This window comes from Meriones unguiculatus, chromosome 19 (assembly GCF_030254825.1).
Source record: "Meriones unguiculatus strain TT.TT164.6M chromosome 19, Bangor_MerUng_6.1, whole genome shotgun sequence".
Lineage (NCBI taxonomy): Eukaryota > Metazoa > Chordata > Mammalia > Rodentia > Muridae > Meriones > Meriones unguiculatus.
In genome coordinates, this window is record NC_083366.1 from 68,751,235 (window position 1) to 68,778,773 (window position 27,539).

General features: G+C 40.8%; 1 protein-coding gene across 6 annotated transcripts in view; it reads right to left on the bottom strand.

Annotated features, from left to right (window-relative positions):
• Window positions 1–27,539, bottom strand: part of Uimc1 (ubiquitin interaction motif containing 1) — a 72,140-nt gene that overhangs the window by 13,676 nt on the left and 30,925 nt on the right. For all 6 annotated transcript variants that reach the window (XM_060372717.1, XM_060372715.1, XM_060372719.1 and 3 more), the window contains 4 exons: window positions 24,808–24,893; window positions 17,299–17,375; window positions 13,932–14,035; window positions 8,306–8,459 (listed from right to left, as the gene is read on the bottom strand). In XM_060372717.1, the coding sequence (XP_060228700.1) occupies window positions 8,306–8,459; window positions 13,932–14,035; window positions 17,299–17,375; window positions 24,808–24,893 (421 nt within the window). The remainder of the gene's footprint in view (window positions 1–8,305; window positions 8,460–13,931; window positions 14,036–17,298; window positions 17,376–24,807; window positions 24,894–27,539) is intronic.

Genomic DNA, 27,539 nt, shown 5'->3' on the forward strand with positions numbered 1-27,539 from the left:
TCATATATCCCAAGATGGCCTTAAGTTCACTATGCATGACATTGACCTTGAACTGATCCCAGGGAGGATGTTCTAAAACACAATTAACTTTACTTAACAAATGAAGTACACTGGAAAAAGAAGGGAGTAAGAGAACTTAAAAAACACTTAAAAGAGATGTCAACCTAATCTAACGTGCGACCTCTGTTTGGATCCTGGATGACTGGTACTCCGGTGATAACAGTAACAGCAAATTGCAAATGTAGCTGGGTTTGTTGTTGTTGCTGGGTGTTTTGAGAAAAGTTCTCATTATGTCACCTTGGCTGACCTAAAACTCTTTAGACCAGGCTGAATTTCTGCCTCTCAAGTGCTGGGATTAAAAGTGTGCACTACCACAGGCTATATTTTTATAAATACTCCTTTATCTTCTAGACATGAACACTTGAAATGTTTGCAGATGAAAATAACTCCAGAAAAGCACTTCAAAATGCTTTAGTGGAGAAGGGTGAGAGGTCAGAGGACATATAAAATAGACTGGCCTTATGTTGATACTTGCTTAAGTTAGAGGGTGTGTTTATATGCCTTCATCACACTTCTAAGAAGATAAAGTTAAATGATCTAGATAAAATTTGTTTAAAACCTAACTAAAAACAAAGAAAAAAGAAAAGGATACACATCAAACCAATGCACATCAGACTTCTAAGTTTCCCCAAATTTTCTATAATGAAGATGTACTGATTTCAAAAGAATGAAACACTAAATCAAAAAATAGAGCCATGAGCCCGTACTATATTAAAAAGAAACAGTAAATTGGGGGGAAAGTCTTTACAGAAGGTCAGGGAATCAATGTAGAAGTGGCAGGAGTACCACAGTGAGGAACCACTGGGTAGTAACTCCTCAGCACCCACGTGGGCGGGAGAAGGAGCGGCACCAGCTGTCCTCTGACCTCCACACCTGCACTGTGGCAGTCAGTGGCCCTTACTCTTCCTAGTAAATAACTGTGACATAAAAGTTTAAGGCAGGGATGAGTGGTTATTTTTTGGACTAAGACATTTCTACAGCTTCACTAGCATAGAAAGTGTGAGCAGACCCTGAAGTTTTCCTTGTTCTGCACAGAGTTCTGACACTTGTACGCACATGGGGAGGATGAAGCACACCCGGCAGAGGAAAAGCTCAGAGCGATCCTGAGGCCTGGCCGCTGTGGAGCTGGTCTCTCTTGGAGGAGGAGGGAAGCTCGGAAGTACAGGACTTAACTGGCACTTCAGAGGTTAGATAACAGTGAACCAGGAGAAACTGTTAGAGAGCACCAAGGATGAAGGCTCTGTGAGCGGTCATCCATCCGAGGCTGGAATGTTCCATGACCCAACTGCCTACCAGTCACCCAGGCACCTACTAAGTAACCCTCAAACTGGTTCACCAACTAGACTTGAGTGGGATCATTTCTTTGGTCTGTTGTTAGTGTCCTATCTGAGGTAAAACATCTCTCCAAGGAAAAAAAAAAAAAGCCACCCAACACTGGCTCTTCAACACGAAGGCACAGTGAGCAGGAATAACCACAACAAAATGGGTCAGCTACAACATCTACAATAACTACAACAGAACCTCATATTGACTTAAGGTGAGAAGAGCAAAGCGGCTTCCCATGCCAAGCGGCTGCGGCTGCAGTGACAACTGTATACTCTGCAGTACATACATATGCACACACACTGTACATGTATGTATTATACATATCTCCCCCCTCTTGCAGCGCAGGCTCAATCTCTCCAGGTAGTCAAGAAGGACTATTAATTCTTGAACCTCTGGCCTCTACCTCCCAAAGGCCACTATTACATGTGCTCACTACCACACCTGGCCAGACAATCATTCCACATACCACTCAAACACCAACTTTAAACTATGACGTGGCACAAGCCAATTATCCTAGCGCTCCAAAAGCTGAGAAAGGAGGACTGCCACAGGTTCAAGGCCAGCCAGGCTTCAAACCTCCTGCCTCAGCCTCCACACTAGGCTAAAATGTATTTTTAACACTTGTAACTAGAGAGAACAACATACAGAAGAGAAATAAACATAGAAATATCTTTTGAAGCTGAAAAAACTTCTCCCGTTAGGAATCCATTAGCTCAAGTTGCATTCTCCTATTGCCTTCTACAATGCCCATCGTTTTTTGTTGTTGTTGTTGTTTGTTTATTTTTGTTTTTTGAGACAGGATTTATCTGTGTAGCCTTGGCTGTCCTTGACTCACCCTGTATACCAGGCTGGCCTCGAACTCACAGAGATCCGCCTGCCTCTGCCTCTCTGAGTGCTGAGATTACAGGCGTGAGCAACTGCACCTAGCTTACTATATATTTAATTGTTGCTCTTTTCTGAACAAATTTTTAGGTGATTTATGTTATCTTACAGTAGTGCCCTTTTAAGACTCCAATGACATGTTCCCTGAAACAACACAGGGATTTCTTTGTGTCGCAGCTAAGATGTACTTCTTTCCCAGCCAGCTAAACCACGACCCCCGTGAGACCACAGCCTGTGTCTGATTCTACGCTGTCTCCTAAATCCATTTTTTTTTCTATTAAACCTATCCCATGTCACAACTGCTAACACTCTACAACAGGAACTAATAGTAAGACAGCTAATCGAAGAGTCTTGAGTGCTACAGACACTGCACTAATACCAGAAAACGACCGGAGAGCTTTACAAATTACATTCAGTCTCTAAGAGGGATATGAAAAGGTCCAACTTTGTCTAAACTGAGAAATACTCTTAGAGATGCTGGTTCATGCTGATGGCACCCAAGTCAAGCCTGTTTTAAGCCTCAGTCCTTTATTGTCTCCAAGTCCTTTACTATCTTTATTAGCATAAGAGAGATCTCCACCTCCTTCAATCCATCCACCTATTTATCATTATTTTTCTGGAAATATCCCTCAAAAGAAAATCAACTCTAAGCAGGATCATGTATGACTCTTATGTTATAACCTTCTACCTAAGCAAAAAGTAAATAGTTAATGCCCATAGCTTCCTAACCCCTGCTACTATGTATTCCTTACGTACTTTTTTGTTTGTTTGTTTGTCTGTCTGTCTTGTTTTTGAGGTCTATGTAGCCCTGGTTTTCCCGGGAAACCTAATTATCCTATGTAGACCACGCTGGCTTTGAATTCAACAGAGATCCACCTGTTTCTCCTTCCCAAGGGCTGGGACTAAAGGTGTGCTACACCACTACTGGTTCAACTTACTCTTACCACTTTGACTTTTAGGCCTTGATATCCATCTTCCCCTTACTGATAATTGTACTGCAGCTTGTCTACTTATTAGAAACACCAACCCTAGAAACACTACACAGACAAAAAGTACTTTATAATTGCAGCTATTATTTATTAAATATGCTAAGCATAATGCCCTATATTATCTACCCATGCATATTATAAAGTGCCTCAGATTCTCATGATCCTACCATTGGACTAATTTTATAGATGAGGAGCCTGATTCTGAAGGAGGTAAATATTACTCAACTGGCAAATATTACTGATACACAAAATGTTAACTCTGTTCTCCCATTCTACCCTTGTCCCCATTCTAATAATCGATTATCCTATAGCAACCTCCGTGACCCTTTTCTTAAAATTGCCATCCTCTGCTTAAACATTCAGTCTTTGCTCAAGTCTTTCCAATGATTACTCTCAAGAGGAAAAGTCAAAGTCCTTTTCATAGCTAAAAGCGCTGTGATCTATCCATCTGCCCTTCCCAATTATGTCTCTAGCCTCTTGTTTATCTTCCTCTCTCATTTGCTCCACTCCAGCCATATGCTTTGAAGCTACCGTTTCTTCCTGTCTCCAACTGTCTGAAAGGGCTTCTATTGCTGTGACACCATGACCTGAAGCAACCTGGGGAGGAAAGGATTTATTTCAGCTTATAGTTGCACAGCACTGAAGGAAGTCAGGGCATGATCCTGGTGGCAGGAGCTGGTGCAAAGGCCATGGAGTTACTAACCAGTTACTCTTCATGGCCTCCTTTCTTATAGCACCTAGGACTACCAGCCGACAGCTGGCACTGCTCTCAGTGCGCCGGCCCTCCCACATCAATCAAGAGAATGCACCACAAACTTGTCCACAGCCCAAGCTGGTGGGAACATTTTCTCAACTAAGGTGCCCTCTTCCCAAATGACTTTAGTTTTTTCAAGCTGACATAAAGCTAGCTAGCATGGTAACATATTCTCTTTCTGTGGTGGCTACTATTAGTTGTCAACTTGACTACATCTGGAATGAACTACAATCCAGAAATGGAGGGCACACCTGTGGGAGAATTTTTGCTTGCTTTAAAGAGAGTGAATGCACTTCTAGTCTGGATCTAATGAGGTAGGTCTTTGATCCAAATCTTGAGGAAAGAAGACACATGCCTTTAATCTGGGTCTTGAGGAGGGAAGATAATCCTTTAATCTGGGACATACCTTCTTCTGCAAGAGTCTACTACTTTTGTAAGGACATAGAAGGAAGTTTTTGCTATTTGCCTGCTTGCCCTCACTTTGCTAGCACACCCATTTCTTCACTGGCATCAGAGCCTACTTTTTCAGGCTCCAGCATATACTGAAGACCAGTTGAGACACCCATCCTTGTGAACTGAGAAAATACTAGATTCTTGGACTTTCCATTCACAGCCAGCTACTGTTAGGTTAGCTGGACTACAAGCCATAAGTCATTTCAATAAATCCCTTTTATAGAGAAGTTCATTCTATAAGTTCTGTTTGTTACTCACCTTAAAATTCCCTCACTTCCTTTAGGTCTCCACTCAAAAGCCACCTTCTTTTTTATATTATTTTTTATTTTATGTGAATGAGTGTTGCCTGAATGTATGTCTGTGACTCCAGAGGTCAAGCAGTGTTGAATCCCCTGGAACTGGAGCTATAAATGGTTATGAGCCACCACGTGGGTGCCAGGAATCAATCAGACGTCATCTGCAAGAGCAACACATGCTCTTAACTGTTGAGCTACCTCCCCAGCCCCAAATGTCACCATCTCTTTGTTTTCTTTTTTTCAAGACAGGGTTTCTCTGTGTCGTCTTGGCTGTCCTGGACTACTCTGTAGACCAGGTGGCCTTGAACTTGCAGAGACCCGCCTGCCTCTGCCTCCCTGAGTGCTGGGTAAATGCCAACATCTCAAAGGAAACCTTTCTGACAGCTACTCTAAACTGTCACATCATTGCTCTCTATTCCCTTCTTGTGCTTTGTACTTCCCCTAAATTATTATCACCAGGCAGGAGAAGCCATTTAGGCACTTAAGTGCCAACAAGCCTGAGAACATGAGTTTAATCCCCAGAACCCATAAAAAGTTGAGCATGATGGTGTATGCTTGTGATCCTAGTACTAGGGAGGTAGAGACAGGAGGATTCCTGGAGTTCACTGGCTAGTCAGGCTAGCCTTAACTACCAAGTCCCAGATCCCAGTGAGAGACCTTGACTCAAAAAACAAAGTGGATGGCTCCCAAGGAATAACAGCTGAGGTTAACCTGTAGCTTCCACACATAAGCACACACATGTGCACATGGTCACCCACACAAGAGAAATTTTAAAAATTCATCATTGACACCTTACTTTTCATGGTTTTTTTCCACTTAATTTTTTGTGGTTTACACCTTCCACAACTAGAATGTACACTCCAGGAGAGTAGTGAGTTTTTATGTTAATTCAATGTATCTGAATAAAATAGGTATTAATACATACTTTCTCAGCAAGTAAGGAGGAAGCTTTATTTTTCCTAAGTGTTTACATAAAAATGATCTTCAATTATTTCTCAGAAAATACAAAGGCAGTCTGTTTTTGTTATAGTCTGGGACAATGTATTGAATCTTATCCTTCACAAACAATCCCTTTAAAGAACTTTCTATTTGTTATGGTTTTGATCAGATAGCCTTATCACTGAATAAACTGAGCACAGAAGCCAGCTTAACCACAATGTAGTATTGTAATCAAATAAAACTTACAGCAAAGTTAATCAGACACATCTTTAATGACATGCATAATTGTTATTGTGCTGCATGGTAACCAGGCATAAATGGCAGACATTCCATGTAAATGATGCTAATTACTATTCCTGTTACACAGCCAAACCAAGCATGTCTAGGATCAGATTGAGAGAGTCACAGAAGGGGGGGAGGAGAACCTGGGTATTTAACTCTGCTCTCAGAATAAGAACAAGAACTCTCTTATTCCCTAGGAATTAGACAAATGGTCTCCAAGCTCAGTTACTTGAATTATTCCCATTCTCAAAATGGGAAACTTTCCCTCTCTGGTATAAGAAGCCTGTTCCAAGATTCAGAAATTATGTTGAGAGGAACAACAACAACAACAAAAAAATTTCACTAATTTCCATCCCTAACAAGAAAGATGTGGGCACAGGTAAACTGATAGAAAACTAAGAGATCAGATTTGCTGAGAACCAAGTAAAGGCCACACACACTAAAAAGTGTTTCACGTAATTCCTGACTTCCCCAGCCTAGCTAGATCCCCAAACAGTTCCCAAGAAAACACAGGAGTAAGCAGAGCAGACTCTGGGATGGTTCCATTGAGAATTCCCTGCTCCAAAATCTCCTAAAAGGCTTAAAATACCAGCTTTCCTGGTCCAGGCTAAACCCCAGTGTCTCTGGGACATGATCCCAATTCACTGCTCTTGTCTCTCTCTTCTCTTTGCAGGGACATTTACTCTAAACAACTGTAATTACTTTACTGAGTAAAAAATTCCTTTCCCAGTAAGACCACAAACCCGTTGGTAGCAGAAACCCTGTTTTACAGCTTACCTAGTCACTCCCATAAAAGGCTTACCACCGATTTCTTTAAGTGTTCCAGGGGCTGGAGATGGCTTGTAATTAAAAGTACCTGGTGCAGCACATAGTATTTGAAGACCAGCACATAGTACCCATGTAGCAAATTTGGCATCAACACATGCAGGTTAAATCCATCTCTGACCAGGGTGAAGACAGGAGGATCAGTGAAGCTTGCTAAAGCTGGTCTAGCTGAAAAAATGTGAGCTTCTTGTGCAGAGAGACGTCCTGCCCAAAGGAGCAGGTGCAAAGTCCTAGAGGAGCACACTCAGTGCCCTCTTCCAGCCCCACATGTGAGATTCGGAGGTTACCAGGTTAGGTGGCAGAGGCCCTTACCCACCTGCCCTGGGATCTCTGACAGATATGACATGGTGGTAAGCAGAGAAATCCAACAGAATACTAGTCTACACTAGTTACCTCCCCCCCCCACTCCGTGTAACAGAGCCCTGGCTATCCTTGGACCACACTGCCCTTGAACTCCTTCCTTCTGAGTGCTGGGATAAAAGCACTCAGCTGCTCCAATTATCTTTAGGAACGGGCAACCCTGAGCCTTTCAGGGGTGTGGATGACTAAACTGCCAACTCACGCACCACCACTGTGGGGAACCAGGTGCTCCTCTCTTACAATTTTAACTTAAAAATACCTCACAAATACGCAATTTCACATTGAAATACATATAAATTATAAAAAAAGGCAGCATGAAGGTTGCAACACTTCCAAGTACCCAGGGTGTTCATGTCATTTCTATGTTGCTCACAGAGAGCTAGCTCTGCTGACACTATCTTACCGTGTTAGAAGGTAAAACCATAGACAGAAAGGCACACTCTGGATGGTATATCAAGGGATCTGATTAACAAAAACCTTTTTCTTGGTCAATATCTCACTACATCAAACCTATGGCTTTAGTATACTCTTAGAAAGGTAACCCAATAGTTTCGGTGTAACTCGGCAGACACACACAGGACAGAAATAGAAATTCGGGATGTTTTTAACAGCTGTATCTAAGGAGAATGTCTGCTAAACTAAACCACAAGACATATATTTTAAGTGAAAAATGGACCACTGTAGAACTTAAGTTTCTTAAGTTCTTTAGAAGTCTCAATATTGAAATATGGAAGGTGAAATGTATGGTCTACTGCACTGTATTGGCTATTTAGCAGTTCACAGTAAAAGCACATGGAACATTAAAAGAAAAGGCTTTTCCTTCTACCTTCCCCCAGGGAACTTGGTACAAGGTAAATTCTGAAGACGAGGAGCACGCACGCGCTGGAACACTAGCTAGACGGGAGCAGCAGCGTCTCTAAGAACCGTTTCCCTGTGCTGCATTATACAGTCACAAAGGCAACATGCGAAAAGTTAACGAGCTCTGCTGTCAGCTAGCTATGTATGGTGCTGTACACCTTTAACCCCAGGATTAGGACATAGAGGCAGAAGAAGCTCTCTGAGTTCCAGGCCAGCCAGGGCTACACAGAGAAACCCTGTCAATAACAACACCACAGTCAGGCCATCCTGTTGAGTTTTACCTGTGTCCTGCTCCATCAGACCATTGCAGTACATAGCATGGTGTTCAATCTTTGTGGGAGGAAAGTCATGGTCACACAGTGGGCAGGATACCCGGGTACTAGACGAGAATGCAGGAGCAGGATTTTCTTTCTCACCATCTTCCCTATTATCAACCTAAAGATCGTGACAAACGGCAACTGTAAGTAACAGCTTTAGTTTATGTCTTTTCCCCCAAAGAACAAGACACATTTCATTTACTTTCAAAGACAAAATACCTATCAGTTTATACCAGATTCAAAACTAAGAATTGAAAGCAAAACCTTAAGTATTTAAAGACCTAAAGAAGTCATTATTCCAGGCTGGAGAGATGGCTCAGCAGCTAAGAGCACTGGCTGCTCTTCCAGATGTCCTGAGTTCAATTCCCAGCAACTACATGGTAGTTCACAACCATCTATAATGAAATCTGATTCCCTCTTCTGGTGTGCATGAAAACAGAGCACATAAATCTTTAACAAAAAATGAAGGGGCTGGAGAGGTGCTCAGAGATTAAGAACACTAGCTGTTCTTCCAAAGGTCCTGAGCTCAATTCCCAGCAACCACTTGGTGGCTCACAACCATCAATAATGAGATCTGTTGTTCTCTTCTGGCACACTGACAGAATACTGTACAAATAAGTAAATAAATAAATATCTACAAAAGATGAAGTCCTTAGTTAAAGACAATCAATTTTACTGAAGCCTCTTAAGTCTTCTCTCTTGCTCCTATAGTTGCCAGTATCTCACATAAGTAGTTTTCAAATTCTGTTTATTTTGTACACATGTAGGTTAGTTTTATTTGTTTGGTGTGTGTGTGTGTGTGTGTGTGTGTCAATGCCACATAGTATACATGTGGAAGTTTGGGAGTTGGTTCTCTTCTTCCACCTTCCACCTTATTTCTTCCATACTTTGTATTCCAGGTTGGCTGGCTGTCTTAGTTAAGAGTTTCTATTGCTGTGAGAAACACTATGTATGACCAAAAAAACTTGGGGAGGAAAGAATTTATTTTGCTTATAATTCCTTATCACAGTTCATCATGGAAGAGAGTCGGGGCAGGAACTCAAACAGGGCAGGAACCTGGAAGCAGGAACTAAGGCGGAGGCCATGGAGGGGTTCTTGCTTACTGGTTTGTTCTCATGGCTTGCTCAGCTGCCTTTCTCACAGAACCCAGGACCATCAGCCTAGAGCTCAAACCACCCATAATAGGTTAGGTCCTCTCCCATCAACTACTAATTAAGAAAATACCCTACAGGCTTTGCCCTCAGCCCAGTCTCCTGGAGGTATTTACTTTTTGTTTTGTCTTGCTGTTTTGTTTTCAAGACAGGGTTTCTCTGTGTAGCCCTGGATGTTCTGGACTTGCTTTGTAGACCAGCCTGGCCTCAAAAGCACAGCAATCCACTTGTCTCTGCCTCTGCCTGTGATTACAGGTGTGGGTCACTGAGCCCAGCCTATGGAGATATTTTTTTAATTAGGGTTTCCTCCTCTCAGATGCCTATAGCTTGTATCAGCTGACATGAAAGGAGCCAGCTCTGAAGCTTCCAGAAAATTCTCCTGCCTCCAACCCCTATCTTGCCATGGGAGTACTGGGATTATGGATGTGCATCATCCATCTTTTAATAGAGGTATCAGGAATCAAACTCAGGTCATCAAGCTTATACAACAAACACTTCTACCTGCTGAGCCATTTTGCTGGCCCAAACTAATTATTCCATAGAAGTCAGGAGATTAAAGTGAACTTTAAAATAAACTTTAAAGTTGAAACTTTAAACCTAAAGAATGTTCTAGATTATATTATTCCAAGGTTAGTCACTGAGCTTCTTACAAATCTAGGTTCTACTGTTCAGACCTCACAAGAAAACACTATATTGTGCATGCAAACCTTTTTTGAGTAAAGAGAGGAAGGAAGCAAATACACCCTAAAATTGCAAGCAGTCTTGAGTTACTGAAGTTAGCGGTTACTGAGAAGCTACTTGGCATTCTAAAGTTCACTAAGCACAAAAATGTGATACAAAAGGAACATTACCCATGCTTACAAAACTACTACATTGCTTTGTACTCATCTGTCACTCTATAAAATACAGTGAATGTACTCATACTATTAATGTTATTTAAGAAAAAGGAGTCTTTCTATTGTCTCACTGATTGAAATGACTTCTAACTACATTATACAAAGCTTAGAACGTTTTTGAAAATCCTTATCTTAAAAATAAAGACATTTTCTCTTAATACCACTGAAAAGGTGTATTTTTAATATTAACTACTAGAAAGGAATTACAAGGCAGAAAACATGAGCAAAGCACTTTTATTAGGACTATGCAGCTGATCAGATTTGGTCTCTTTGGAGCTGTTTCTTGTTTTAAAATACCATACAGGCAAGATGGCTCAGTAGGTAAGGGTGTTTGACACCAACTCTGATGACTTGAGTTCAATCCCTAGAACCTGCATGGACAGAGAAAACTATCTCCTGTGAATTGTCTTCTAACTTACACACATGCATAGAATAAATAAAGAAAATACTACACAATGAAATATCAAAAATGGCACTCAGACACAGAATCCCTTGTAGGTATATACAGTCTTTGGCCACATCCCAGGAGAGCTGTGAATTCCACCTACTACACTTAGAGATGATACTATTATATCACTATATCAAAAAACTGAAAACCTCTAATTTTTTTTGGGGGGGGGTGTTTTTTCTTTCAAGATAGGGTTTCTCTGTATAACCTTGGTTGTCCCAGAACCTACTCTGTAGACCAGGCTGGCCTCAAACTCAGAGATCCACCTGCCTCTGCCTCCTGAGTTCTGGGATTACAGGTGTGTGTGCATCACCACATCTGACTCTATACGACTCTTGATTCACATAAAAGCTGACTAAACTATGGTTTGGCTTGGAACTCTTCTCAACTCATCTGAAAACAGAGTGTCTATATGACAATGTGCCTCAAGAAAATTCTCAGGAGCCAGGAGGTGCTGGTACATGCCTTTAATCCCAGCACTAGGAAGGCAGAAGCAGATGGATCTTTGTTGAGTTGGAGGCCAGCTTGGTCTACAAAGAGAGCTCCAGGGCTACAAAGAGAAACCCTGTCTCAAAAAACCAAAACAAACAAACAAAATTCTCAGGTACAATACTGAAAAAACATTCTTCTTCCATTATTTCCAAAGAAAGGGAAGAAATGAAATCAAGAGAGACTACAGCAATAATGAGGACGCTCTCCGAAAGCCAGCACTACCAAGCAGTTACCACCCTACTAACAGCTAGTACCACTGGACAATCACAAAACTTTCAAAGCAGAAAAACTAGTTCTATATGCACACTCCTACTTGTACCAAATCAGCTTTATAGTTTGTTGTTATTTTGCTTTTTTCTGAGACAGGGTTTCTCTATGTAGCCTTGGCTGCCTGGACTCACTCTGTAAATCATGCTGGCCTCTAACTCACCTGCCTCTGCCTCCTGGACTGCTGGGATTACAGGTGTGTGTGTATGTTTTATACTCTGTCTAATTAAATATTTTAAGAAACTCAGTTTTTTTAAAAATGTATTTGGGGAGGTAGGCAGCGGTGGCACACACCTTTAATTGCAGCACTCAGGAGGCAGTGGCAGGCTGATCTCAGAGTTCCAGGCCTCAGAGTGAGTTCCAGAGTGAGTTCAGAGTTTGTATGAAATAACAAACAAACAAACAAACAAACAAAAGAATTTGTCTCAAAAAACAAGGTATGGTACATGGCTCCTTGAATCCCAGCACTCAGGAGACAGGCAGGGGGAGCATAATAACTTCAAGGTCCTCCCCCCTTCAACTTCCTTTAACGGAAACTCCCAAGATTACTTAGAGGTTTAACAGACACAATCAAACAGCAACAGTGAAAAGCTCCCATTTGATATGCAACAGTGCAGACATGCATACTATAAAGTCTAAATAGGGTTTATGTTCTTTGGCTCAAAGAACAGCATCTTTTGTAGTTACAAATGGGTAAGAGAGCAGCCTTGAGAACTAAAGCTTGTAGGGCTTCTTCATATGTTAGGATAACTATAATACCAATCCTCTGTTCTGAGTCCCGTTTAGAAGGTCTCTGCTGTCCCTGGGAAAAACCCAGAGGCCATTTTGACGTTATCTAGCAGGATCTATCCTCAGTAGAAATGCCCCAGAAGCTAATTTTTCCTGCACTAGCATAAGGAAATTCCAGTCTGTTACTCGTGACATACCAGGTTCCAAGAAATCTGTATAGATTCATGAAGGCAGAGTTTTCTAACCAATTACCTGCAGTGCAAAGACTAGGAGAGGGATCTAACATCTACTGTGAGAACTGTTTCCAAAAATCCCTTTACAGTATAAAAAGGGATGAAGAAAATTAAGTTTCTTTTAAAGTGTTCAGAACCACAAGGAAATATAAATAAATTTTTTCTATAGAAGAATTTATAAAAAGCAGTCCTCAAACTGCTTTTTACAGCAACAGAATTAGTCAAATCCAACATAAAAAATATACAGTAAAGGGACTGCAGAGACGGCTAAGGGGGTAAGGTACTTCCTATTCGAGTCTGAGGAACTGAGTGTGAATCTTCAGCAGTCACAGAAAAGTCAGTAGTGCACACCTGTGGCTCCTGCACCAGGGACAGGGAGGGGACGCAGAGATGGGAAGGACACAGGGGGTTACCGGGCAGCCAGATCAGCCAGAATTCAGATACATTGAGAGACAGATCCTGCCTCAAAAAGTAAGGTGGAGGAAACTAACCAAGGAAGATATTAATCTTCACAAACAAGTGAATACACTTTAAACATTCTCTCTCTCTCTCTCAAAATCTTTTTTTTTTCCCTCTCTCCCATGTAGCCCTGGCTGACCTGGAACTCACTGTGTAAACCAGACTAACCTTGAACTCCCAAGATCCATCTGCCTCTGTCTCCCCAGTGCTAGGAATAAAGGGCTGTGCCACCATGCCTGGGTTTCTCCAAGAATCTCAACTTTATGGCTATGATCAGGCATATGTGGTCAGGGATAGTTAATGATGCAAACTGAGATTCATGTACTTGTCATCCTTTGTATTTCTGATAACATTTCTAAATTAAGGTTGAAAATATTTGTTAGTCGATGATCGCCACCACCCTCCCTTGTTCATTTCTGCTACTTAACCTGTATGTAACAGAAAATGTCTGTGAAGATTTAGAGGCAAATCCATGTTCAGGTTCTAATTCTATCATTAATAGTAACACATAATAGCAAATCATGTAAACATTCTAAATCTTTCTTTTCCCATTTCTAACATAAATAATAAAAGTACTCAAGAAATATTAAGTGGCTGGGCAGTGGTGGTATACACCTTTAATCCCAGCACTGGGGAGGCAGATCTCTATAAGTTGGAGGCCAGCCTGCTCTACAGAGTGAGTTCCAAGACAGCCAGGGTTATATAGAGAGACCCTGTCTCAAAAACAAAATAAAAAAAAAATGGTGATGTTTTTATAAACAGTGCTGAACTGATAATCTAACTGTAAAAGTTTCTTAAATAAGTGCCCCCAAAGTTAAAACCCTATAACAGCAAAACTTTTTATGCCAAGGTGAACACTGCATCATACAGAAGATCAAGAGCATTAACAATAGAACAATCATGAAGAGTACTCACCTGCCTATCGCCCACTGTTGTTCTTACTTCAATGGGGATCTCTCTGCTATCTAGAGAGTCCTCTTTATTGAGGTCAAGGGGCTCAGGGGAACTTAATTGTGTCTCTGTAATTAAAAAATAAATACCAATAATTTTCACTTTGCATATTTCCCTCTACACTGACAATATAAACCTAGTTTGTCTCTTCTTGAAGCTTTACTGTGACATAATTTACATGTAACAGAATTCACCTTTTTTTTTTCTCCAGTTTGTGATTTGATGGGTTTTGGCTACTACATACCATCACAAAAGAAAAGTGTTTCCAGGATCCCATTAAACCCCCCTGTACCTTCTGAGGTCAGCAGCGCACACCTACTGCATGTTCTGAGGTCAGCAGCGCACGCCTACTGCATGTTCTGAGGTACAAGTCTGGCCTTGAACTCAGTGATCCGCTGCCTCTGCCTCCCTGCGTGTGGGATTACAGGTGTGCACCACTGCACAGCCAGCTATATATTTTCTATGGCTGCTTTTGCAGTAAAACAGAGATGAGTAGCTTTAGCGAAATATCTAGCCTAAGAGCCTAAAATATTTACTAATCTTAAAAGAAAAAGTTTGGGGAAGGTTTGGCGAATTAGTAAGAATATTTCTTGAAGTTTGCTACGCAGAAGCTCTAGAGACCCAGCAATATAACAAAAGAATGATAATTGTATTAAAAATGACAACGAATCTGCTCAAGCAATGTTACAGACTCAATGCCTATGTCCCATTCAAACCTTATGATAAAATCAAAATCCCAATGGTGGTAATAGGAAGTGAGAGGCCTTTAGGAAGTAATTAGTTCAAAAGAATGAAGAAATAAGCTGGGGTGGCGCATGCCTTTGGTCCCAGCACTTGGGAGGCAGACGAAGGTGGACCTCTGAGTTTGAGGCCAGCCTGGTTTACAGAGCAGGTTCCAGGACAGCCAAAGCTACACAGAGAAACCCTGTCTTGAAAAACAAACAAACAAAAAAAACACAAAACAAAACAAAAAACAAAAACAAAAACAGAAAGAAAGGAAGAAAGAAAGAAAGGAAGAAAGAAAGAAAGAAAGAAAGAAAGAAAGAAAGAAAGAAAGAAAGAAAGAAAGAAAGAAAGAAAGAAAGCAGGCAGGCAGGAAGAAGGGTGGAGAAATAAAGAAGACATGATTAGTGCCGTTCTATCCAGCCTCCAGGGGAACTGCATGCAGAATACTGTACACACACAAACAAACAGTGCGAGCTGATGAGAGGGGAAAGGAAGCCCCTCCTACCTGAGGCTGGGTAATGAGAGGGGAAAGGAAGCGCCTCCTAACTGAGGCTGGGTAATGAGAGAGGGGAAAGGAAGCCCCTCCTAACTGAGGCTGGTAATGAGAGAGGGGAAAGGAAGCCCCTCCTAACTGAGGGTAGGTAACCTCTATCATTAGCCTACAGATTAAATCCACTTCCATGTGGGTGCTGGGACTCAAACCTGCGTTCTCTGGAAGAGTAGACATTACTGCCAAGCCATGTCTCCAGCCCCTAGGACTTTATTTTTAAATTGGCTTACAAAACAATGGCTTGCGTTGTCACATTTCATACACACTTGTTTTTATGACCTTTTCCTCCTCGCTCCTCCTCCCTAGTCCTTCCATCCCCAGGCAGTCCTCTCTGCATGCTCAGGTCACGTGTATTCTATTACCTTATTTTTCCCTAGGAAATGTTTTTGCTTTTCCATGGTCCCCGTTTAGTCTTATGATAAAATCAAAATCCCAATGGTGGTAATAGGAAGTGAGAGGCCTTTAGGAAGTAATTAGTTCAAAAGAATGAAGAAATGACCTATCCCATACCCCCCACACACACATGTAAAAATTAAAATCTATTAGCTGAGACTTTGCAGGTTCTTCCTGAAAGCTGTCACAGTGACATCATACGCCATCACCTCAACAGGTAGACTGAGGGACTTCCCAGAAGGGTCAAAATTCATCAGTTCCAGACAACGGAGATAACACTTTCTTCTCACAAAGACAGCATCACATTCTTAAGTGCCATTGCCAGAGTGCTCTGGTAATGGAGTCTCTTAGTAGGTATCATTAGGCAGTAAACCAAATACATTTCAAATGTATTAAGAAACCACTTTCATTAAAAACCAACATTACTTACATTCTTAAAACAATAAAAACCTTTTTGATAGATTGCCAAGTGTTTTGAAGTATTTATAGAATTTTTCCTAGAGTACATGTTAACTAAGTTTTAGTCTTTGTGGAAAAAAATAGAAAGAAATTAAAATAAGAAAACTGTGAATACTCAGTCTATATTTTTTTCTACAAGAAACCCAAATATGACTTTGACTAACAGTACTTTGACCATACAGTACTTATTATTCCTTAACCTCACATGAATGACATTCCTGACAAAGAAAATGGGACCTTCTTTTAAAAATAGAAAAAAGATAAGCTAAAGCAAATTCCTTAGAAAATAAAAGTGATCCATCTAGCAAAATAATTCTTCCCATTATACACCATGACTCATCAAAGAGCCTCCTTACTCGGTGGCTACCTTAGTTATTTTATGTATCTAAGTCTGCCCACATGAGACTCTCCATCACTACGTCTCATGTGTAATCGAGGTATACAGTTCCATCCTTATAGATACAAACTAAAGCATTTATCCAGGTTTGTCTTTGATTAAAACTATGCTAGTTACAAAACTGCACAAAAATTCAGTTCCTAAATTCATAAAACCTCAATGAACAGCAGTATCAAAACTAACTAGTAAAGGGTTCTGCTTAACAATGAAGATAACTGAGAACAGCCCAACACATAAACATTTAAGTCCCCTTGGCTCTGAATTCACTGTTAAGTAAGGATAATTTTTTTTTTTTTTTTTTTTTTTTTTTTGGTGGTAGTGGTAGTGCTGGTGGTTTTTTCAAGACAGGATTTCTCTGCGTAGCCTTGGCTGTCCTGGACTGGCTTTGTAGACCAGGCTGGCTTTAAACTCATAGAGATCCACCTGCTTCTGCCTCCCCGAGTGCTGACATTAGCTCTAGCCACCACACCCAGGCAAGGATAATTCTTGATTCTTTATTGCTTCTTTAAATCACACTGGTATACAACCAAGCAAAGAGCCATGTTGATTTCAAAACCAAATTACCTCTAAACAGAAAATAAGGTTGATAATCAGAACCTGTGTCCACTAGAAACAAGTATGTTGAGTGTGTTTGTGTACTAGCAATAAACAGACACAGACACAGACACAGACACAGACACACACACAGACACACACACACACACACACACCTCTCCTGAGAATGATTTGAATAGTCAGAAAATTTAATAGGAATGAAAAGGTAGATAAGGAACATCAGAAATTCAACAAAGCCATGGGGTACTTACCAGGGCAAACAGTGATTTCTTCTGAAGAACTTTCTGGCATAAGGACTAAGCTTTTCTTACTGGTCAAAGCTGCAATGCTAAAAACAGAATCACACAACAAGTGAACTCCTCATAGAATAAAGCAGAGCCCAGGTCCACGAGCAATGTTGGGTCATTTACAAAGTTCTAAATAAATTGTGCTCTCAGTATTGCGTACAGTGTCACAACCAGGAAGCAAGACATCTAATAGGACAAGTAGAGCAGAAAGAGAGAAAATATGCAATGCTTACGACTTGGGTTCCAGAGAAACCACTGAATAAAAAGAAGTTCCCTTTTGTAGTCTTCACAAAGGAAGGTTAAAGAGTAAGAACTACCAGGGACTATCAGAGAACACAAAAATTAAACTACAATATAAAAATGTCAAAGGTGTTTTGCGGTTTGCTGCCAGTTAGAGCCTTCTGAAGGTAAGACACACATAAACTCAGAAAACATGGAAATTCTCCTGAAAGCACAGTAGTTTTTCCTCACCTTATGGTTAAAGTTTTCCTTTATCTTGAAATATAGCTTTCAAGTAAAACAAAGTAAAATCCCAAACTGTCCAATAGCAAAAATCTGTCCACACAAGTTGAATACCTCTTCTCAGAAAAAATTTAATTATGAATGACTTCCCTTATCCAACCTTCTGGTTTTCCCTGACTGTTTGTTCATGGAGTATGATCTCTTCCTGACACCAGAATACATGGCTGAGAGATCTGAACATCTGAAATAGTCCCCTCCTGCTTCACAGAGTTTTACAATTAGTTTGATCAAGTATGCAAGAAGACACTTAAAAACACAAATCCTCTGTCAACCAAGAGCCAAACTGAAGAGAGACTAGCCACCACTGAGACTCATGATAAATAACTAAATCATGACAGGAAACCACAAGTGATTTCTCCCTCTAAATAAAACATTTCAGAGCATTTGTTATAAACCCAAGCCAGCCACAGTTTACTTTGCATGTAACATTAGGGCTCTATTCAAAAAGTCTATCACAAGACAATTTGCTGACATTTATAAAATGGGCTAATCAATTTGAAGTCAAACCACATTGTATGTGATTTCAACTCTCTCCTGGTGACAAAGCATGTAATCATTTATTAAAATGTACATCTGCTCTGCAAAGGCTCACCACAATAAAACAGAGGCCTGTGGGGAGCCTAAGACCCACAACAGTTTAAAACATTTCTCCGGGTGTCTCAACAGTAGAAAGTCCCACCATCAGCACACTCTCCAGCGTAGGGACAGACACCTAGCACTACCAACGAAAGCTTAACGAAGCTGCTACCTAAATTACAGCAGTGGCAACTGGGCCTTACCCTCCACAGAAGAGGTGACAGTCAGTTTTAAGAAATAAGATTTGGGTGGCTAGAGAGATGGCTCAGCAGTTAAGAACACTGGTTGCTCTTCCAAAGGACCTGAGTTCAATGGCAACTCATAATGGTCTGTAGTTCCAGCTCCTGAGGATCCAATACCCTCACACTGACATAGATGCAAGCAAAACACCAATGCACATAAAATAAAAATAAATATTAAAAAAAAAAAGGAGTAAAGCCAGGCGTGGTGGCACACGCCTGTAATCCCAGCACTCAGGGAGGCAAAGGCAGGTGGTTCTCTGTGAGTTGGAGACCAGCCTGGTGTACAAAGTAAGTCCAGAATAGCCAAGGCTACCTAAAACCCATCTCAAAAAAAAAAAAAAAAAGATTTGAAAATGCATATAATAAACATAAGCAGACGATTAGAATAAGAAAACTCAAACTACACCAAAAAAGATAGAGGGGAAAGCTTTGAAAGTGAAAGCACACTGGAGACAAGCAAGAACAGAAGCATTCCAAGTACACCTCAAGCTGAGCACACCAGCTACACAGTCCCTTGGCCATGGAGGAGACGCAGCAGCCATTCAAAACAGCAAGCTAGGTAAATGCAAGGTAGGTCTACCCAAGGGTAAGCCCTAGTCCTTATTAGCCATAAGTCCAGTTTCCGTTTCCATGAGGCACCAATTACTCCAATAGACAGATCTGTAGTGGAAACAAATCCCATTTTTGTTATATCATATGGCTTGGAAGGCAGTGGACAGGAACCATTTTGAGAAACAAACAAACAAAAAAATTGTTAAAAACTGAACTGAGGCTGGAGAGATGGCTCAATGGTTAAGAACACTAATTGTTCCTCTTAAGGACCTGGGTTCAATCCCAGCACCCACATGGCAGCTCACAACTGTAATTCCTGGAAATCTGATGCTTTCTTCTGGCATCCAGGAGTACCAGACACAAACATACATGCAGTTAGAGTACCCATATACATAAAAATAAATAAATACCCCCGGGGCCTGAGACTGAGGAGCAGCCACAGGAGGGAACCTGAATGTGGTCCCTCCCACAAAGCTTGGGTCAAGGAGGCCTCCAAAGAGCAGCTGTACAGCAGCAGGGCTGGACTCCAGCCGAAAGGTGTAGGCAGTAAGAGACCGGCTCAGCCTGGGTTATGTAGGAGAGACAACGCCATGCTCAGTGGTGAGGAACAGAGCTTATCAACCAGGATCTGTGCCGGAGTCTAACAGCTCTGAGCTTGGGCCAGTGAGTGGGTCAACCTCTGCAACCACCGGCCTACATTCACTACTGCTCAAGAACTCTAAGCTCCTGTGGTCTAACGACACCAAAAGGCGTCACTCCAGCAGGGTGATTCCTAATACACAGGAGAACTTGAAAATATGAAGGCAGGTCTTTTGCCTGTACCAATCTCAGTGCTATGACACAACCTCCACACTCCCAACTCACTTGGGAGACACTGCTTAGATAAACAGCCACTAAGGGAAGATAAAATATAGGCAGGCTAAGGACGATGAGTAACTCTGCCCAACCCACAGAATAGAAAGCTAAGTATGACCAACAGAACCTGACATACAAAGAAAGAAAATGGTTGTGAAGAAAGCTCTGGTAGATGGCAACAGACTTAGTAACAGCATAAACCAAAGGAAAGACACATCAACAGTCCACAGTAAAACTGACCCTCCTTTTCCTGGATCCAGAAAGAAGCTGCTGCGTTTTTGTTTTTGTTATCTATTTACATTTTTTAATTTGTATTTATGTGTGTAATTTTTTCCCCTCCATGCTTAAAAGGACTTTTACTTACTTATCTGTGTGTGTGTGTGTGTGTGTGTGTGTATGTGTACGCACACACATGCACAGGCACCAGAGGACAATATTTTCAACAGCACTCTCCTTTAACCACAAGGTGTGAGACTCAAACTCAAATCATCAGACTTGGGCAGCAAGCACCTTTGCCCACTGAGCTCCATTTCCAAGACTTGTTTGCTTTTTTTTTTTTTTTTTTTTAAGATTTATTTATTATTTATGCAACATTCTGCCTGCACACCAGATCTTACTATAGATGGTTATGAGCCACCATGTGGTTGCTGGGAATTGAACTCAGGACCTTTGGAAGAACAGCGAGTGTTCTTAACCTCTGAGCCATCTCTCCAGCCCCCAACTTGTTTGCTTTTTGAGATAGGGTCTCTCTATGTAGGCCTAGATGTCCTAACACTCACTATGCAAATCAAGCTGGACTCACACTCAAAAGACCTTCCTGTCTCTGCCACCCTAATAAAGAAGTTTTTTTTTTCTTTTTTGGAGGGGTGGGAGGTATTGTACTTAAATATTTTCAAATGTTTTTACTTGTTATTTATCTTCAAACGTTTATCTAATTTTGTCCTTTTTTTTTTTCATTTAGGGAAAATTTTTTTCCTAGTTTCTTTTCTTAAGACAGGACCTCGTGCAGCCCTAACTGGCATGGAGCTCATGATGTAGACCAGGCTGCCTGCCTGGGAAGAGCTACGATTACAGGCATGTGCCGTGAGTACTCAGCTTTCTTTTTCACTTTTTTCCCCATGATTCCTTCTTTTCTCCCTGCTCTCTACCTTTAATGTCATGTTTACCTTATTGACTTTTAACATTCTTAAATTTGGTTCTTTTATTTCCCTGTCCTACATTTATTACATTTTGCTTTTGAACAAAACAGAACATTTTCTGCTTCATGATGCTTTCTTACTTGCCTTTTCTTATCTCTCAAATGTTTCCTCTACTTCACTTCTTATTTTTCCTTTCATCTATTTAACTTTGCTCCCCACTTTTCTCCCCTTCCCCAGTCTCCTTCCACACTTACTTTAAAGCATACTTAACTCCAAATCACATTCTACTGCAGTCTGGCACTTTCGCTTATCTCGTTGCTGGTGTTCTATGTTACTGAGCTGTAACTGACTTTATGTATATTTCTGTATCTCATACGGCTGGATGCCACTGCTGCTACAGCAGTGTCTCCTCCTGTGGACACACCTTCAACAATATATCTACTTCCAAAATCCTGAGACGCTAGCCACACCAACAGATCATAAATAACAACAATGCAAGAGATATAAAAAGTCAGGACAGCACAACTCCTCTAAAAGACCATAATCCTCAACTATGAAACTCAGAAGCTCTAAAATAAATAAAATGAAGATGAAGCTCTCAAATGTTTTCTGCTAAAAATGACATATTTAACTTAACACACAAACAAAGCAGATTTAATCCAAGAATAGAAAGTAAACACAGAGATGTAAAAGTCAACAAAAATTGATGAAAAAAAAACCCACACAGCAATATAGATGAAAAGGCAACACAGAAAAAAATCAGAAAGAAAATTGAGATTTGTGAAAGGAAGAGAGGAAGTAAAGGAAGAAGGAAGAAACAAGGGAGTGAAAGAAAAGAGGAGGAAGAGAAGGAGGAAGGAATTGAAAAGTTTAATGAATATAAAACAAAGTAGAGATGCTGGAAAGATGGCTCAGTAGTTAAAGAGCACTTACTGGCCTTCAGAGGACTTGGGTTAGGTTCCCAGAGCCCACACAGACTGCAATCACCATATGAAACCAGACGCACACACACATACAATAAAATTTTAAAAATTTAAGTAGAGAGCATCACCAATAGATGCAGAAGAAAGAATATCAAAGATAGAGGATAAAGTGAAACAAATACTACACTTCTTAGGGAGGAAAAATAACTGAGCATTACCACAACATCTAAGAATTCTGGGATAACCAGATATGGTGCTACAAACCTTTAGTCCCAGCATAGAGGCAAGTGGATCTCTGTGAGTACAAGGCCAGCCTGATCTACACGGTTTCAAGACACTCTGCCTCAATGAATAGGGTGAAAAGTGATCAAGAAAGACGTTACACATCCACCTTGGCACATACCCACACACATGTAAAAACATGAACATACACATACATGAAAAAATACAGAGCAAAAAACACTTGTAAAAACTATAAAGGAAAAACACCAACTCACCTACGAAAGCAAAAACATCAAAATAATATCAGTTTTTCATTAGCACTGTTCAAAGCCAGGTGAACATGAAAAGACATACTTTAAGCACTGAAAGTAAATAACTGCCACCCAAGAATGTTATATCCAGCAAAGCTACCTTTTAAAAGTGAATATAAATAAATAAAATGGAAGGAAAAAATAACAATATTTCAAGGAAAGCCCAAACTGAGGCAGTTCCATGACCATCAAGCCAGCACTGCGGAAGATATTTAAATCTTCCGCACAAACAAAAGAAAAGCAGTCTCAATGACAAGAGCACAGGAAAGAATCAATTTTAGGAGAGGAATGGCTAAACAAAGAAGATCTAGGAAAAAAACCCATCATGTCCAACACTGTAAACCAGCAAGCTCATGACACTAATAGGGAAGCAAAAACAAATAGCACTCCAACCAACCATAAAACAACCAACAAAATTACAGGAATTAATAAATATCTCATTATAATAACTTTAAATATAAATGGCCTCGATTCACTAATAAAGAAATACAGATTGTCTGACTTACGCCAACCTTCTGTTGTCTCCAGGGAAAGCCAAGAGATGGAAAACTCAAGCAATTAGAAACCAAAAACAAGGTGGTAGAGCTATTCTGATTGTTGACAAAGCATACTTCAAACCACAAGTATTCAGAAGACATAAAAGGTTATCTGTTAAAAGGAACAATTTACTGGGCATGGTGGCTCAGTCTTTAGTCCTAGCACTTGGGAGGCAAAGGCAGATGGCTTTCCGTGAGTTCAAGGTTAGCCTGGCCTACGGAATAAGTACCCGAACAGACAGAGCTATGTACAGAGACTCTGTCAGGGGCGGGGGGAGAAAAAAGAAAATTACCTTTCATTTCTTTTCTTTCTATCTCACTCCAGCCAGAATGGCTACCAAGAAAGCAAAAAAACAAATGCTGGTAAAACAGAGGGAAATTTAAAATTTATAGCCACTATCAGGATGGAGATCTCAAGAAAGAAAGATGGAAAGAAAGAGAAGAGGGAGGGAGGGAGGAGGGAAGAAGGGAGAGAGAAAAAGGACAACAGAATCACATACAGCCTAGCTACATTACACCACACCTGGGTACGCATCTGAAGAACTCCAAGTCAACACACCACAGAAGTTCTTGCACACCATGTTCAAAGTCACAGTATTCACAATAACCAGGAAATGGAGTCAGCCTAGACTCCCATCAGTGTATGGGTAAACATGGTACATAGACACAATGGAACCCTGTACAGCTATTAAAAATAAAATCATAACATTTGTAGGAAAAAAAATGTATGCAAGGTCATTGTTAAAATAAGCTAGATTCAGAACACAAAGACCACATCATGTTCTCTCTCATATGCAAAACCTAGGTTTATATACACAGTATATAAATGTCTACAACATAAATTTAGATACCTAGTATGTACATCTAGTATGTAACAAATACATGTCCACTTGTACATTTGGAAACTAGTAAGGGAGATTATGAGAGGAGAGGAGACTTTAGGAGAGAGAAGAACAGAGGCAAGGCAGGCAGAGCTCTGTGAGTTCAAGGAGCGATTTCCAGGACAGCCAGGCCTGCAGAGAAAAACCCTGTCTCAAAAAAAAAAAAAAAAAAAGAGAGGGTGTTGAGGGGGAGAAGAGAGGGAAGAAATAGAATTATGGACTAACCCGAAGAAAGAGGAAATAGCTGGACAGGGGAGGGGACACAGAGAAGACAGTGAGGGAGGCAAATGAATGAGAACAGTGCAAGAAATATATGAAGATGACATGAAACCTATTATTCTGTTGGCTAATCTGAAAGAAAAAAGTCACATAACTAGAAAGAAACACAGAAAGAAGACAGGAAGACAAGCCAGAAAGAAACAGTCCAGGAAGTTAGGATAGATTCGAGAACAGTAAGTAATAAACTGTGAGATCTGGGCCAAGATGACTGGAGTGGGTTAGGAAACCTTTATGATCTCCTCCATGCTTAATATTTTAGGCTTCTAAGGGATGCACATTTGCAAACTTACAGCTAAAAATGACTTCCAGCCTCCGCACATAAAGGAAATAAAAGTTCCCTGGCAAGTTTTCCCTGTATACAGTGCCTTTCAAGGGCTTCATCTTTGCTCACACAGGAGGAAGACACCTGAGACCCACAGCAGAACACAGCCTCACCTTTGTGAGGCAGGCACAGAGTCACCGCCTTCAGAACTCTTCAGAACTTCTTCACAAGTTTCTTCAACAAAAAGACCTTGGGAAGGCTGTAAAGAAACAGGAAACACCCTGAACACACAGGTGAGCTTACTCCTTCCTCTGTTGCGTGTTTCATATGTGCAGGTGGCAGCCAAAGACCAGCTGGGTATGGTTCCTCAGAAGCTATGTTTCCTTGTAACAGTCTCACTGTGTGGAGAGCAGGCTGAGCTTGTGTTCACAGACCCACCACACTAAGCCATACCCACCTTGGTTCTCTGCTGTTTCACACTTGTTAGTGTGCATTTGGGGGAAGGGTGCACACGTCACTGGTGCACATGTGGAGGTCAAGGACAAGCTGCGGGAGTCAGTTCTTAGTTTCTACCACGTGGGATCTGAGGACCACATAGGTCATCAGCTCCTCTCTCTTGGTGGGAACAAGCACCTACCTTCCTTCCTTCTCTTTCGTTTTGGTTTTTGTTTGTTTCTTTGTTTTATTTTTCAAGACAGGGTTTCTCTGTAGCCTTGGCTGTCCTGGCCTCAAACTCTCAACAATGTGCCTGCCTCAGCCTCCCTGAGTGCTGGGATTAAAGGCGTTTGTCACCACGCCTGGCAACCTTGTCTCTTAAGACAGCCTTCCTCACTGTCTAAGCTGGCTGGTTAGCCCAAGTATCCATCCACATATCTCCAGCCCTCCAGTGCTGGACTTGAGTGTGTCAGGCACCACACTCAGCCTTTTTCATACATGGGTTCTAGAACTGAAACCCAGATCCTCATGCTTGCACGCCAATCAGTTCCAACTAAGTGTTCTCCTCAGCCCTCGTTCTTCCTCCAAAAAATTAACTATTTTTTGTTAAATTGTTAAATTGTCATTTAACAGTTAGTAATAAGACTAAAACAAAGAGCAGGCATGGTGGACCATGCCTTTTATCCTAGCACTTGGGAAGCAGAGGCAGGTAGATCTCTGTGAGTTTGCGGCCAGCCTGGCCTAATAGTGAGTTCCATGAAGAAAGAAGCTAATGCTACCCTAAGTGGGCTTTCTGATACAGTACCCTGGCTTGAAGCCTCTTCTAGGAAAAGCTTCTTTGGTTATTCAATAAAGTTCTCAGGGTTTCTGAACATCAATACCTAAAGTTAGGCATCCCTCTATGATTCTAATAAATGATGAAATTTAAAAGAAATGAGAGGAGGAAGAAAAGGGAGGAAAAATGAACCTATAATCAAAAGGAAAATTGTATAATGACTGGAAATGTAGGCATGACAAATCAAAGTTGAACAATACTGTATGAACTAAAATACAGCAACAGGAGGCCAGCAAAATGGCTCAGCAGAAAAGGGCACTTGGCTACCAAGCCTGACAATCTGAGTTCCATCCCTGGGACTCATATAGCAAAAGGAGAGAAGTGACTCCCCACAAGTTATCATTTGACCTACACACAAAAATAAAATAAATAAAATAAAATAGAATAGAATAAAATAAAATAATATAATATAATAAAATAATAAAATAAAATATAAATTTCTAAAAAAAAACTTTTCGTTAAAACACAGGAAAAAAAAATAATGCACACAACTCTCTGAACTAATGAATTTTTTCCTTTGGAAAAAAAGGGGGAACAGTGACACCTAGTGTCCCGCAAACAGACTTTTGTTGCGTTAGGGAACTGGGGCTCACAAGTTAAGAGCTGTACTGCTAGAGACCCAGAGTTCACTACCCCAAGTCAACCAACTGACCAGGAACTGATCCCCAAAAGTTCTCTGACTTTCACTCGCCTGTTGTGGCACCCTCCTTAAATAAATACATATATATATATATATATATATTTTTTTTTTTTTTTTTTTTAAGTAATGGAAAGCAACAAAGACAATGTCCACCCCTGGCCTCCAACCTCTACCATGCACACATACATATGTGCCAGAAGCAGGAAAAGCACTGTTAAAGAAGGAAGGTCCCTGCGGGCAGCCTCTAAGTGCTGCACGAGGCACTTCACACAGATTCACTGTAACTCTTACCACTACAGAAACACGAGGCTGAGGAGACAGCTCAACAGCTAACAACACTGGCTGCCCTTGCAAAGGACCCGGACTAAGTCCTCAGCACCAACATGGCAGCTCACAACCATCCCTAACTTCCTTCTGAATATTACAAAGCGTCATGTAACTACAAACTCATTATCAAGTACAATTTTTTGAGCATCCTGTTTTCTAACTAAAGTGTTCTTACTGCTATTTCTATTTTCGACTTTGAATTTTTCAGTTCCTCTCGTTACTGTGCTTTGGTTTTCCTCACAGTAAAGGTAGCTCTTAGAAGTATTCCTAACAGCACAGTTTTGACTTTTATAGTTGAGTAATTGTGAGTCTTTAGCCATTTAATCTCGATTTTAATAGATATAAAAACAGGAATAACAGTTTCTACCTTTAAATGGTTTTAAAGGAAGAGAAAGAAACAAAATACACATGCCTATACTAACACTATCTATAGCCATATCAGAAATAAACAAAGACAACATAAATGTCTCAAAATGGAAATTGCTTTCATCAGATAAGGTCACCAAGCCGGGCAGTGGTGGCTCATGCCTTTAATCCCAGCACTCATGAGGCAGAGCTCTGTGAGTTCAAGGCTAGCCTGGTCTACAAAGTGAGTTCAGGACTGACAAGGCTACACAGAGAAACCCTGTCTCAAAAAAACAAAAGAGAGAGAGAGAGAGTCAGCAGAA